The sequence below is a fragment of the Ooceraea biroi genome, chromosome 7, assembly GCF_003672135.1.
Source record: "Ooceraea biroi isolate clonal line C1 chromosome 7, Obir_v5.4, whole genome shotgun sequence".
Taxonomy (NCBI): Eukaryota; Metazoa; Arthropoda; class Insecta; order Hymenoptera; family Formicidae; genus Ooceraea; species Ooceraea biroi.
This window is the reverse complement of record NC_039512.1, coordinates 5,302,713-5,316,846: the sequence shown is the minus strand read 5'-3', so window position 1 is coordinate 5,316,846 and position 14,134 is coordinate 5,302,713. Positions and strand designations below refer to the sequence as shown.

Genomic DNA, 14,134 nt, shown 5'->3' with positions numbered 1-14,134 from the left:
ATTATGTAAGCTTTATCGTCGCGAAATCAACGATAACGCGTTTTCGCGACGACAAAACGGATGGACGTGCTGATTATTTTCGTTTGTAGGCAACGTCGCTGCCGACGCAAATGTTATTAATCACCATTTCGCAGCTAGCACGTAACTAACGACTGGTTGTTATGATCGACGATAAGATCAAGACCGCACATGTATTGTATTATACGGCTATGTGTTTCAGTTCGATCGCATGTTTTATTCGTGTGACACGAAATAGTACCGCGAGGAGAAATTTTCTTCGTACTTTTACCGCGCACGCATCTCTTGCGATAACGTAGTTATCGTTTGATGTTGCGATCCGATATCGGATGCTTCTTTCCGAAGAACGCGCCGCCAAATTTCCAAGCAAAGCGCGTTTCCATCGAAAAGGGACTTTGAGAGTCCCAAAAATGAAAGACGCTTCATTTCAAGTATCAGGACGTTTCCCACCTGATTGTGAGTTACGTTCAGTACAAAGAAATGCGTATCTGACAGTGAAAATAAGAACATTCGGTAAGCGGCGGTCATTTGAAAGCCGGTTGATTGTGTTTCAGAAGGCAGGAGTTCGCTTTGCGTTGGCTGCGGGGGTCGGATTCACGATCAATGGATCCTGAGGGTAGCGCCTAATTTGGAATGGCATGCGGCATGCTTGAAGTGTGCCGAGTGCCAACAGTTTCTGGACGAAAAATGCACCTGCTTCGTACGAGACGGCAAAACCTACTGCAAACGCGATTACGTTAGGTGAGTCACGTCGGCGCTTTCTTCGAAAGAGTTTTGTAAATGAAACAATCAGCCGCGAACACTTGCTCCTCGGAATGATTGCTCGACTCCGCATCGCGCGAGAAAAGTACACCCTCGGCGACGAATTCACCCGGGAAAAGGGAGACAGACTCTTGGATGCGTATTCTCTCTCGCAAGAGGAGGGTATTTCCACTCAAAGAACGCAGAACCACCGCTCTCAGAGAAGGTTCGATATTTTCGGCAGCTCTCGGCCGCCGCGCGATTAATCTCGCGCGAGCAATCGCAGCGGCTCGCGAGCGGCGACGTGGAACGTCAAACGAGTATCGCCTCCGTGCCGCGTCCGTGGGTTTTAAGTGTCGCTCCTTAACGAACGGATTCCCCGAAGAGGTGGAACGTGAGAGACCACTCGAGAGCACCGGGTCCCGGCACGATCGCGCGGTGCAATATGGTAATTAATGCAAAATCGTGCCTCTTGTCAGCGCGGCCGCTACATTCTCCGGCGACACGCGATACGCTCTTCCCGATACGCATTTGCAATACGCTCGGATTGGGAGGCGAATGGAAAGGAGAGAAAAAGAAAACGAACGAGAAAAAGGGAGACAAAAACGATCGGCAGCTCGGGAGCAGCGGAAAGGGGCGCGACGGGTTCCAGGGAGTCCCGGGGTATTTTTATCCGAGCTACATGCATGAGACGCAAAGTCGACGCACACACCATACGCGCCGTATGCCGCCGTCACTGTCACGGCGTTCTCCATGGCGTGTGCGAAAAAAATGCACGCGACGTGACTCGTGCGGGCGAAAAACCCTGCCGGAGATTTTGAATTACTCGCGCGCAAGTACGCGAGTACCGCGTCGATTCGCGACATCGATCATTCTAATCTCGTGTCAATTGTTAATGCCGCGATTAAAATATGATTGCGCGTCCTGCTACGTCGATTTGCGGGGAAAACATGAATCGTCGAATGCACGCATTTCCAGTTGTTAGAGACAAAGATGTTGTTGATCCAACGGCTTTAAATCTTGAATCAACAAATTCAACGGAAATATTAATGGAATCAAGAGTCCTTATTAATCTATTAATTTATTATTGTTTTCAGGTCGAAAGTTTTCAGTTCTAGCAATTATTTATTTGTTTTATATTATAAGGATTATAAGAGTAGATTTCTTGATTATTATTGCATATTAATTATTCATTAAACTGTCGCTTATCAATTTGTAGAATAGACTTTTTGCTAAACGCTATCAAGATATTTATTAGGAAGCTTTTCCGTATAGTGAATCTGTATTATTAAATGTTTCCTTGGAGATTATATTTCTGGTTCGGTAATGGCAGTCTATTTCTCTTCAATTATTGGTTTCCCATTTTCTCTCGACGACAAAAATATCTTAATAACGAGTTTGTAATCGAATCAATTATCGCAATTGATTTTACAATTCTCGCAAAGTTTCTAATCCTTTCTTTTATTCTTTAGTCAGCTTGAAGATTCCCTTCCTGTCATGCGTACAGTTGAAGTTAATACATTCGTTTCTTTCCGTTACATAACTTTCCGTGATAGAAATAGGGATGTGAGGGTGCTAGAAATACACGAGAAGACGCAACACTCGATCGCGCGGAGATTTTGCTTTTTTTCTCGCCGTTCACGACGGTAATGCCGCTGAATAACCCATCGGCACGAATTCGACCTGGACCAAATATTTTTCTCCGGCGAGGCAGCAGGTTTATTTGCGCTGATCCGTCGAACGTCGGAACACCGTCGCGCTCGGGGAAGACTGGCGTATCCGGCCGCGGATTCGAGCGACAGCGATGACGGACGTTTGTTGTTGCTGTCGCTTTCGCTCAAAAGTCCAAATTACCAAAGTAACTCCCTTCTCGTACGTTCTTCTGGGTGTTCCCACTGAGGCAGCCGTTTCCGACAGCCGATTGCCAACTCGCGAAAGTGTGCCGCAATTGTTACATAAAAAGACTAGATAACAAAAAATATTGAGATTGAAAGTGAATGTAACATAGTTATTAAACATACATAGCATCTCCTGAATTTATAGAAACAATTTTAATTACACCTTCCGCATACAAAACCGAAAAGTATTGACGAACATTTGACAGACAGGAAAGAATATTATTCATCGTTATATCCCTTCGTGACGTCTTCTCAATTTTTAATTATATTTTTATTCTTTATATTTGTCAGAATGGGAGAAGAGTGATGACGTGCACATTCGTTCATGAAAAACGTTGAGTATTCAGATTTAATTGTGAACAAAATCGGAAAATATATTCGTTCCCCGTAGTTTTACCTCGAGTTCACTCACACGCGTGCGAATAATTGTTCGCACGCGTTGAAAGATTTCGCTGGAAATGCGAGCAAGGTTTATCGACTTTGAAAAATAAGCGGATCGCAACGATAACAATAGAAATGCCTACCGCCAACACGACCGTCAATTACGCGCGCTGGCGACCATTAATCCCACGTTGCACCGCCATCAATTTCGCTTGCATTACCGCGAATAGCGGCGAACTTTTCCCAATTTCGACGATGTACTCTGGATATTTCATTACACCTCACGCTGCGCGCTTCCTGCGCGCACATACAGAGAGTTTATTTATTGAATTTATTTATTAAAAAAAGACTGGCCCTCGCACGTAGCGTACAAAAATAAATGTACAACGCGACAATAAAAGTCACTTCCGCCCAATTTATGTTCCTCCACTTTGCATTTATCGGATTTAGAGGATTTTTATTTGGCCAACTGAAAATATTTACAGCTTTGCGTGCGCTATGACGAAATAGAAGATAAATAGTGAATGAAAATATAACGGAAATAATCACATAAATAAACGAGAAGAAATCAACGCCGAGATTCGCACATGAGTTCTGTAATCATGTAGTCAGTAGTTAAATTAATATTGCCAATCTTTTCAATATAATTAATATTGTATTGAATAGATAATTAGCAGCACTTTCACAATGAGAAAATTACATCGACAATTATTTGTCGTAGGAATTGCATCGAATAACATTACCGAATAATTTACAAGAACCAAATTTGTGCATTTTCCGTTCATATAGATCAATTTCGTAATCATCCAAATATACCGAGTCGATTCAAAATTAATGATAATTCCTGCATTTTCACGCAATTATCCAACATTGAAACTAAAATTTACCTTTTATTCGTAAAATATAAAATTTCTTTATTAACATCGGAAGAAATTATTCATGATAAAATTTTGTGTTGGCTTCTAGTTTATTTTTTTACATCCTATGAATGCACTGGTCGCCAAGAAAATAGAATTGTTATTTAAAAAATAACACAAAAGACTCTTAATTTTATTAAAGACACTTTACTAAGAATATTCTATATTTTCATGAATGCTAAATAAACTATATCTCTTTCTTGCGTGTACGTGTGTGTTGCAGACTGTTTGGCACGAAATGTGACAAGTGTAGCCAATGCTTCAGCAAAAACGACTACGTGATGAGAGCGAAAACCAAGATCTATCATGTGGAGTGCTTTCGCTGCTGCGCTTGCTTGAAACGGCTCGAGACTGGCGACGAATTCGCTCTGAGGCAAGACGGTCTTTTTTGTCGACACGATCACGACGTTCTCGAAGGCGGAAAACACTGCACTGGCGTTACCGGTATACCGGGAAGCGAGAACAACAATAATGCCTCCCTGACGAACAACAATCATCATTTACATCCGAATGACGGCTCGATGTCAGGTAAGATGATGGTCTTGCCAAAAATTAAATTCTATTTGTTTCTGTACAGATTCTCGAGATACTTTAAGAGACAACTAGAAGACTATACATTCATCTAAATTACACGATTCTCTTTGATTTAAAGAAGCGTGAATCGCTGATATTTCAAAATGCTGAGTTAGTTACTGGTGATAAATTATTTGCTTTTATGTATTGGACAGTTTCACGTACATATCTCGTTCATCCGACTCAAAACTGATGCAAATAATATATTACGAAATATTATTTTTTGTAAAAGTTGATAAAGAGAGCACTCTTCTTTTGTTGTAATAGAAACATAATATCTGAGATCATAATAAGAACTTTCTGTTGCCATTTAAAGACACTTTTGCAATTTTTATGATCTAGAAAGTTAAAAGATAGTACTAATTATTTTAATTGCGAGTACATCGCCGCTTTATGAATACAGAATGTACAGTCTTGCAAAATCCATCTTTTATGTACTGTCTCCAATTATTTCTATTCGCTCGCGAATTATTCTTAATTGAACAGCGCTATTAAGACTACGATTACAATATTATCTCGCACTGGTGAAATCCAGCTTCTGACGTATAGAACATATCTGAAGATTATCAGACGCGGTCTATCCATGTACAAAGACCAAATTTGCAAAAGGGTGCGCGCTCGAGGGTAAGCTCAAAGGACTCTCCTAACAATGATGTTGTGTTAGGATCACGACGTATAATTAGGTGTTGATAATTGAAGCCGCTAAGACCGTAAAGGCTTGACCACTACCCTCCTACACGTCAGGATTACGTAGGCTTAATGTCCTGTTACAGCTAGCGCGTACGTTCGACCGGTTGGATTGCTTTTGAGCGAATTAACTCGATCAAACAAGTGTCAAAACTTGAATATTAGATCCAAATCTAAGATTGCACCTACAGTGATCAATTTGCAGACGAAAAAACAGTCTGACAAATAATTAATGTATCTATACCTGTATCAATAGACTGTAATTAATGTTGTATTCTGGAATATAGCTACGATCGGTTATAATCGATTGCAAACTTCGCGAAATCTACTAGCATGAGGACAAACGATAAAATAAAAAAGTCAGCGCCATTATCGAATTGCACTAAATGAATTACACTGAAATCCAGTGCACAAATTCATCTGTATTGCATTTCAACAGCCCGATTGCTTTTGTTACGAGGGTGCAATACAGAATGCATAACCAAATAAAAAAAGGATGTACTTTTCAGCCAATCTTCGAAACAATACGACAACCGCGACACGTGCGCGACAATCGGGCTACCGCTTTTTCGCGTGTGGTCCTTGTCTCTCTCTCTCTCTCTCCCCTTCCCGCCCCTCGTCTTTCAGGATGCAAGAGGCAAACGTCGGCATAATTACCCGATACACTAATTTTCGTGCAAATAACCCGTGTGCGGCAGTGCGGCCAGCGCAGGTCGTGCCGTGTTTGTCATTGTGATTCGTCACGGAGATCGTCGCGCACGGACGTCGTTCCCCGTGCACGAAAAACTTGGACCACCTCGTGCCGACGGACGGTAGTGGTCCGACGTGTCTTTAGAACGCTGCCGAGGTGCCAAATGTAACACCACCCTGCCAACTACTGTCGCGCATAACTACGCACGATCTGTTTCCTCTTATTCGTATCTTCTTTATTAGCGCGCTGGGTATCCTGTGCGGGACGCAACACGAGTTGCGTATGGCTCTGTGTCACTGTGTGAGTCATTAATAACCCGTAACTTGGAATTATTAATAAACCACGATAAACTGCGTCCGCTTCCACCGTGCGAGGATCAGTAGTTGTCCTTGATACCGCAAGACCTGCGTTTTATGGCTTTGATTTTATATCGTCGGGATAAAAGACGATCCGCCTCGCCGTCGATTTATGAAATTTCAAGGATCTTATTCAGTGATTCCTCACACTGCGGTATTCATTTTTTTTTTATTAATGGATTCGTTAAAATTATGCTTCCGAAATTACAAGCACTCTCTTTCTAGACATTGCGACGATCAAATTGATTCAAAACACGAGTATAGCGAGAAACGATCTTTAAGCAAATACTTGGACATACAGAGAGTTAAAGAGAGTTAATGTCTATTATTAGTAATCGATTTTTACATTTGGAGGAAAGAAAAAAAATTGAACTAAAAATTCACTGCTTGAAGTAATTCAATTTCAGAGATTGACGGCTTTCACGAATTTATTTCTATCTCGCTGACAGATATTTCCGTGTATAATGAATTTCTCTTGCATTTTCTTCAGGAGGTATTTCAAACCTACGTGATATGATAGCTATATGATCTGTATGATCGTTTTTCGAATATCGAGAGTCTGTTCACTCTTCTTATCGTCATCCTGCCGTGTCAACGCCGGTTTTATTACCGCTTGTGCCAACTAAGACCGCTATTTGGTTAGGACGTAGAAATAGTGGGATTTCGTTTGTTCTCCTGTAGTACCCTCGTTGGCTTTTCGTCTTCCTGTTAGCCAGATCTACTAGGTTTCGAGCGGTATGATGTTCAAAGTATTGATGTCATGTGGGATGCATCAAGTAAATGAACGCTCTCAAATCGTTGAATAAGCTTTTCGTTAAATGATGATTTCATGAAATAATTCTTGTTATCTTTATCCTCGATTTCACAATCATTTTCAGTTTCTCATGAGACTTTAACTCATATTTCGTATTGTTAAAATTATATATATTGCATTATTATATTGTATAATATATAACAATAAACTGTAACATATTTTATACATCTTTTTAACAAAGAATATCTTGATATATATTTAAAGTTTGATTCCAACGACGTTCAAAGAATTGTGAGTATTGCAAAATCATAAAAGATGCAACGTTTACTGAAGTTTTCGTGAAGAAAAAATTGAGATCAATATTTGTATACATAATGATATATAAATTCCACATGATTGTATGATAATAAAAAAATCAAGTAATTTATACTTTCTGGCGGAGAAACAAATAGACAGATAGAGAGCAAGAAACCTGAGAGAGAAAGAAAACTGTTCTCCCACTGTTTGTAAATAAAATATTATCTTAGCACGACCGTGGATCGAAGTCATGATGTTTCGCGTTTAAATGCACCGCGATACCAAGGACGCGCGGCGTGATCAAGGAATCGTGGATCCGCGTTTGCTCATCGACAATATTGTCTTTCGGCTGTTGTATTGAGTGCCAGTCCGTAGGTGATCGTTGCGTCGGTACCTTTTGCGCGTTCTCTGTCCGCCATACTGAACCAGTATCCGGATCTCCCATTAGCTGGACCCGACCGTTTTGCAAGACCGGTTAGGAAGATAGTCGCGGACCGTGGAATTGTATCGCACGTTCTTCTCTTCCGTACCTCGTGCCCGAGATGTCCTGCCCGCTGATTTTTTCCGTTTTTTCCCTTCTTAAAACGGGTAAATCTCGAGAAGAAGGTGGACCACCACCGCTTGCGATTTAGAACGAACCAGGAAAAAGCGTTGACAAAGAATCCGGAAAAGTGGCGAGAGCTGAAAGATTTACACTGTCGGTATTTATACTTAGAGTTCTCTTTTCAGGATATTTCTAGGAAAATTCTGTTGACCGTTTACAAATTTATGACTGCAGTTGAAATATAATGCGTGTGTTATGTACGTCAGTTTATTGCTACTATAAAACAATATATATCTCTTCTTTCTTATCCTTCAACTATATATATCATTTGTCTTCAAGCTATATTATGTGCAAATTACTTCGGTGTTTGGATTTTTGGACCTTGAGCCTTTATTTACCTTCTTTTCTTCGAGAAAGGTTTTGTCAGTTGTCTATAGATGGAGAACAATATTAGAAAATAATGAAATATTTCAAACATGTTCGAACATTATGACATGTTTATTAATCTTTTGTACTCAATTTCTTTCAAAACAGTGCCAAATTAATTTGCGCACCTATTAAATAACATACTGTTTTCTAAATACTTTATAATTTGTATTGTACAATTTTATATTAAAATATATATTGATTCTCTCAACTCTGCAATTATTATGATAATGGCCTAAACTCGTGGCACTTGTGTTTTCAGATTCCGGATCCGAGAGCGGATCACATAAAGCGGTCAGTGGTGTTCGTGGTTCAGGTGGACACAAAAGTGGCGGCGGATCCGACGGAAAACCAACGAGAGTACGCACGGTTTTGAACGAGAAGCAATTGCACACTCTGAGGACCTGCTACGCCGCGAATCCGCGTCCGGATGCTCTTATGAAGGAGCAACTCGTTGAAATGACTGGACTGAGTCCACGGGTGATTAGGGTATGGTTTCAGAACAAGAGATGCAAAGATAAGAAGAAAACAATAGCCTTGAAGCAGCAGATGCAAGAGAAGGTAATAAATTATAATATTATCGTGATATCGGGAGAGAGCGCAATAGTCAGAAATTCTATATTAAAAACCTTAATTGTATAATTGTTTCATGTAAATCTATTTTATGCAAATCTTCTCGGAAATTAATTTTATGAACAGACAGCCGCAATATTTTCTCGCGTTAATACTTGTTAATGTTCATCGAACATGCTGACAATATTTTTGACGAATTACGTTTGTTTACCAAATAAATGTTAAACGCGAGATTTTAAAAGACATTCAATGGCATTGTTTGAGATTTCCCTAAATATAATAGCTACAGTATTCGATAAATGATCTAATGGAACGAAGCACTTTTCATTTCAGGACGGGCGTAAATTAGGCTTCGGCGGTATGCATGGTATTCCAATGGTCGCCAGTAGTCCGGTGAGGCACGAGAGTCCTATCGGCATGACGCCGCTGGAGGTTCAAGCTTATCAGCCACCTTGGAAGGCGCTCTCTGACTTCGCGCTTCACACGGACCTGGACCGATTGGATCCTAACGCGCCGTCTTTCCATCATCTAGTATCTCAGGTAACGTTCCGTATCTGAACCACGTAAATTCCTAGACAGCCGGACGTGCTCGAAAAATTGTAGCCTGCAAGATTATCGCGTTGGATGGGAAATTTTATTCAAAGGGGATGCGAATGTGAAACAAAGATCGTTTACATTCGTAGAAAAATATCAAGATTTACGTTTTTAAGATTTTTTGACGAATTGCGTTTGTTTACCAAATAAATGTTAAACGCGAGATTTTAAAAGACATTCAGTGGCATTGTTTGAGATTTCCCTAAATAGCTACAGTAGTCGATAAATGATCTAATGGAACGAAGCACTTTTCATTACTTCTGGATTTCTGAAACATTGATTAACTACTTCTGAAACACTTTCCACTTATTTGAAAATAATTGCAGATGCATGGTTACGACTTGCATGGAGGTCCACCGCAGCTGCCACCGCCGATGCTTGGACCGATGAACGACGGCGGGGGCGGACCGTTGCCACCTCCAGGGCCCCATCATCCGGGCAGCGGGGGTCCGGACATGGGCCAACACCCCGATAGCACTGATAGCTATGTGACCTACGTAGAGAGTGACAGTGACTCGTTTCATCACGATACGGGAAGTCCATAGTGTCGTGCACGTCTCGAGTGCAAAATAACACCCGCGCCGTCCTTCGCCTTCGTAGCAACCCTCGTCGTGATGCTCGCCATAATGGTGAGATGCCTGAAACGACGGAAGCACTAGCTCGGGAATCGGGACGCAGATGACAATGATGATCAGATACCAAAGGACCACCGATGTCTCATCGATCTACCAATGATGATTGGGACGACCTCGTACGATCCATGGTCGTAGAGCCTACGATCGCGCACACGACACATCGGGATTCAAGAAAAATGCCTCAAAAACGACAAAGATACACTAAAGATGAGCGAGAAGCGATACGAAGTGCTATCTGCATGAATTTACGTCTACGAGAATGATCTGTTTTCCGCTTCTAATAAATGATGCGAAAATACCGCATCATGCCCGCGATGACACGATTATCTTATTAGGCATTCAAAAAGTGTGAGTTCAATATAGAAAACCTATTGTCACTATACGTTACGATTTATTGATACGACATTATTATCGATTATATCCTCGTCAGATCACGTGTTATCTTATTTCGATCTCTTTCGTCCTATCCTTTTTCAACAGGCAACGTTTCCGTGCATATATTTATATGTTGCGTAATAATTTTATAATAAAAATTCGCTCTGTGTTATCTCTGAGATTGTAATACCTATCATTTTCGATGGGAGCTCTTGTGCAAACGGCTTACGCGTGTGTCGTTAATCGCCTGTATATAGAGAAGAGAGAAAAAATTTGGCATCAGCTATCATGGATGCACAACTGTACATAGTTACTAATCGCTGTAAATCTAAGCAATGTTAAATCGTGATGTACTCAGGCGCAAGTTATAGCGTAGAATATGAATAGTGGAATATATATATATATATATATATAACACACATAGGCACGTTAAATTTACATTAATGATTGCAATATTCCAATTATGTTAAGTTTTGCCAATGGCAGAGATACGCTTGCAAAGGAAGGCTGCGGATGCCACGTAGCGTTTCATTTATCCATCCTTAGTGAGAAAGTTGCCATTATCGTTGATATTTCGTGTTATCTCTCAGATTTGTATCTCTAAGTAAAAGGCGACTTTGGCAAAGGTCTCGATTCGGTGAGAGATGCAGGATTACGCTTGAATACCGAAACACAAGAGAGCGGTTCTCTTTTATTTATGTTGATTACAAGAAAAAAATTAGAAACCGTTGGATTAAAAGAGGAAAATTAAAGTAAACTTGTGAATTTTCAAGCTTTCTGTGACGTTGTAAGAGATTAGTTTCACTATTATTAAATATTTTTTTATTCTTCCCTATTTCTGCGTATCCTGTTTAAGCAGATGCGCCTTATAAGATACAATCGGAAAAATTGAAACGGCGAATACATAAAAAAACAGTATTAGAAACTAAGTAAGTTTCTTATATATGACATTTATGTTATTATTGGATGATTTCAATATGTTGGGAATGAAAAAGAATAGTGAAGAATAGAAAGAGTTTAGGATAAAACGTCTTAAACACCGAATTTTCAATTTAAATTAGAAATACGTTTTAATCTCTTCCTTTATGGGATGAATTGCGAATGCATTTTCAAGTGATTATATACGATTAATTATAACTAATGAAATAATTAATTTTTCATTACTTCACGCACACTTGAAATTATTTAAATTGTCATGCAAAACGCAATATAGATGTTTCAAAGATTCTAATAGATAGTTTCGAAACTATTCATGCATTGCATTATCTTACAGAGTCAATTGCAATAATCGCTTCTCAGGACTACTTGTTCTATATAAACCTGACGATTATAATAAAGAAAGGTAGAATTCCAACGTATTGTGATTATTTTTGCAAATTTCTTTCTGCTTGAGATTCTAGACTTGTTATACGAGTTTCTTAAAAAAATGCGCGTAGAGGGAGCTGTGTCGCGTACTTTGAATACCAAAAGCGTGCGAAACTTTAACGAGATGGCAAGCGCACCCAGCTGTATATAATTATCCCTCCTAGTTGTTAATTAGCTAATTCGTTTTAATAAACAGCGTTTAATAAACCGCCACACAGACGCCACGACCAGCCATTCTGGTCGTATAGAAAACCATTACATACCGCTCTCTTGTGTGCGGTGTGCGTGCGTGTGCGTGTATGTGTGTGTGTGTGTGTGTATGTGTGTGTATGTAAGTGACACGTTAAAAAAGAAAAGAAAATCGTGTAGAGATCTAATGTTTCGTAATCCGTTCGAGCATCTTCGAATTTGTATGATATTTCTATACTGGCACGATGTATGTAATAAACTGTCGAACAAAAGCATTTCATGGCAAGGCTTTATACTCCGCTCCGCGGACATTTTGAATCACGGATTCTGGTCGGTATTTCTTTCGCAGATTAGCTCAGATTCCCACACGGGAGTACACGAGATTGACCCCTACGATCATCTCACGTCACGTATGACGTGAGTTCCGATTCCCACGTGAAAGTTACATGAAATTGACCTCTTATCCCATACAGTACGAAAACATTTCAGAAATATTTCAGAAGTATTTCATCTGACAGATGAAAGCATCTCATAAACATTGCAAAATGTTTCTGCAACAGTTATGAGACAACTCCGGAATAGCAAAATGTCCGCGACACTTGCATTCAAAACCTTATAGAAAGGTTGCTGAAAGGTATAGATCGATCTGCAACCTTTCTGAAATATTGCCGAAAGATTATTAAAATAGCTGAAATCTTTTTGATATATTACTAAAGGTTAATTGAAATAATTTTGAAACTTTCCTATGATGTTGCACACAAATTACAAAGCTCTTATTAAAATAAATTGAAAATACTTCAGAAATTAGATTTAAATTTATTATACGAGTATTCAGAAGATTGCAAATACTAAAAAGTTATAATAAAAATTATATATAAAATGTATTTATTATTTTTATTGTACGTTTTTATTTAATATTTGCAATCTAATTAATATAATAAATATGATTTCTGAAATATGCTTAATGAAAAAAATACATAATATATATAAGATGTATATAGATATGCATATATATCTATATATATAAGATATATAGATGTACACATACATAGCTAAACCAAGTATTCACCAAGTTTCCCTTTCAAAAGCGTGAATTGTTGGCACATTGACAAAGAGCCATTCTTATATTATATATTTTCCTTTTTCTTCCTCCAAATAGTTGATTAAAAGGAAAGAATTATATAGATATATAATTCTCTGTTCAACCAACACTTATATTTGAAAGAAAAAAAGGATACGTGAAGATAATGCATTTTTTGTCAACTGGTTAGCTTCACTAAAGATCGAATACTTGGTCTAGGTATATACATATATATATAATTTTACTTTTTACAATATTCACATTTTTTCAAATTTATTGCATGTGGTAGGTTTTAGAAACATTTCTGTTGCAACATTTCATATGACATATTGCGGAATCCTTTCAGAAATGTTGCATATGAAATGTGAAATCTTGAAATGATTTTAAAACCTTCCTGAAAGCTTTCTGTATTAATCGGTGCTGTATGGGATATGATCATCTCACGTCATACGTGACGTGAGATTAAGTCACGACGAACGACGTAGAGGAGTTTTTCGCATACTCATTGCATGAGAAACCGAGCTCACCGACATTATACCAGCCAATCCTCCAATTTCTACATTCCTTGCTTTGAATCACAAACTTGATGACGATTCGTCGAGTTTCCGTTACGCGAAGGGCAAGGAACCTCAAATAGATGACTGCGGTTGGCTCCGGATCTGGACGTGCAGAAAAGGATCATTGATGTGACATCGAAATCGTGACGGCGCGTTAACGATTATTACGACGAACACGTCGCAATAAGCTCTTACACTCGCGGAAGGCACTCCCGAACGCAAATTTCACTCAGAAACGATAAACGACCACAAAAAATAACGAGCGACTTGAATGCAAACATACAGTGCTCCGCGGCGCGTAATGCTGCAATTTAAATTACTCAAATGTGAGATGGCGCGATTATCGAAACTGAGATATCAAAACTATGACGTTCTATCGATTCTGTATCGATAAGATGGCGGTACTGAATATACCACAGACATCTATACTATACTATAGTCTGTGGAATATACCCGCTGACGTCAGTTCAGACATGCGCACT

General features: G+C 39.3%; 1 protein-coding gene across 4 annotated transcripts in view; it reads left to right on the top strand.

Annotated features, from left to right (window-relative positions):
- LOC105282011 (insulin gene enhancer protein ISL-1) overlaps positions 1 to 12,289 on the top strand; it is a 30,022-nt gene extending 17,733 nt beyond the window's left edge. For 2 of the 4 annotated variants that reach the window (XM_011343648.3, XM_011343649.3), the window contains exons 2-6: positions 573 to 759; positions 4,179 to 4,483; positions 8,546 to 8,844; positions 9,175 to 9,396; positions 9,777 to 12,289. In XM_011343648.3, coding sequence (XP_011341950.1) covers positions 573 to 759; positions 4,179 to 4,483; positions 8,546 to 8,844; positions 9,175 to 9,396; positions 9,777 to 9,995 — 1,232 coding nt within the window. In that variant the 3' untranslated portion in view covers positions 9,996 to 12,289. The remainder of the gene's footprint in view (positions 1 to 572; positions 760 to 4,178; positions 4,484 to 8,545; positions 8,845 to 9,174; positions 9,397 to 9,776) is intronic. The other 2 variants (XM_011343650.3, XM_011343653.3) reach the window with 2 other exon arrangements.
- Positions 12,290 to 14,134: the final 1,845 nt, after the last annotated feature.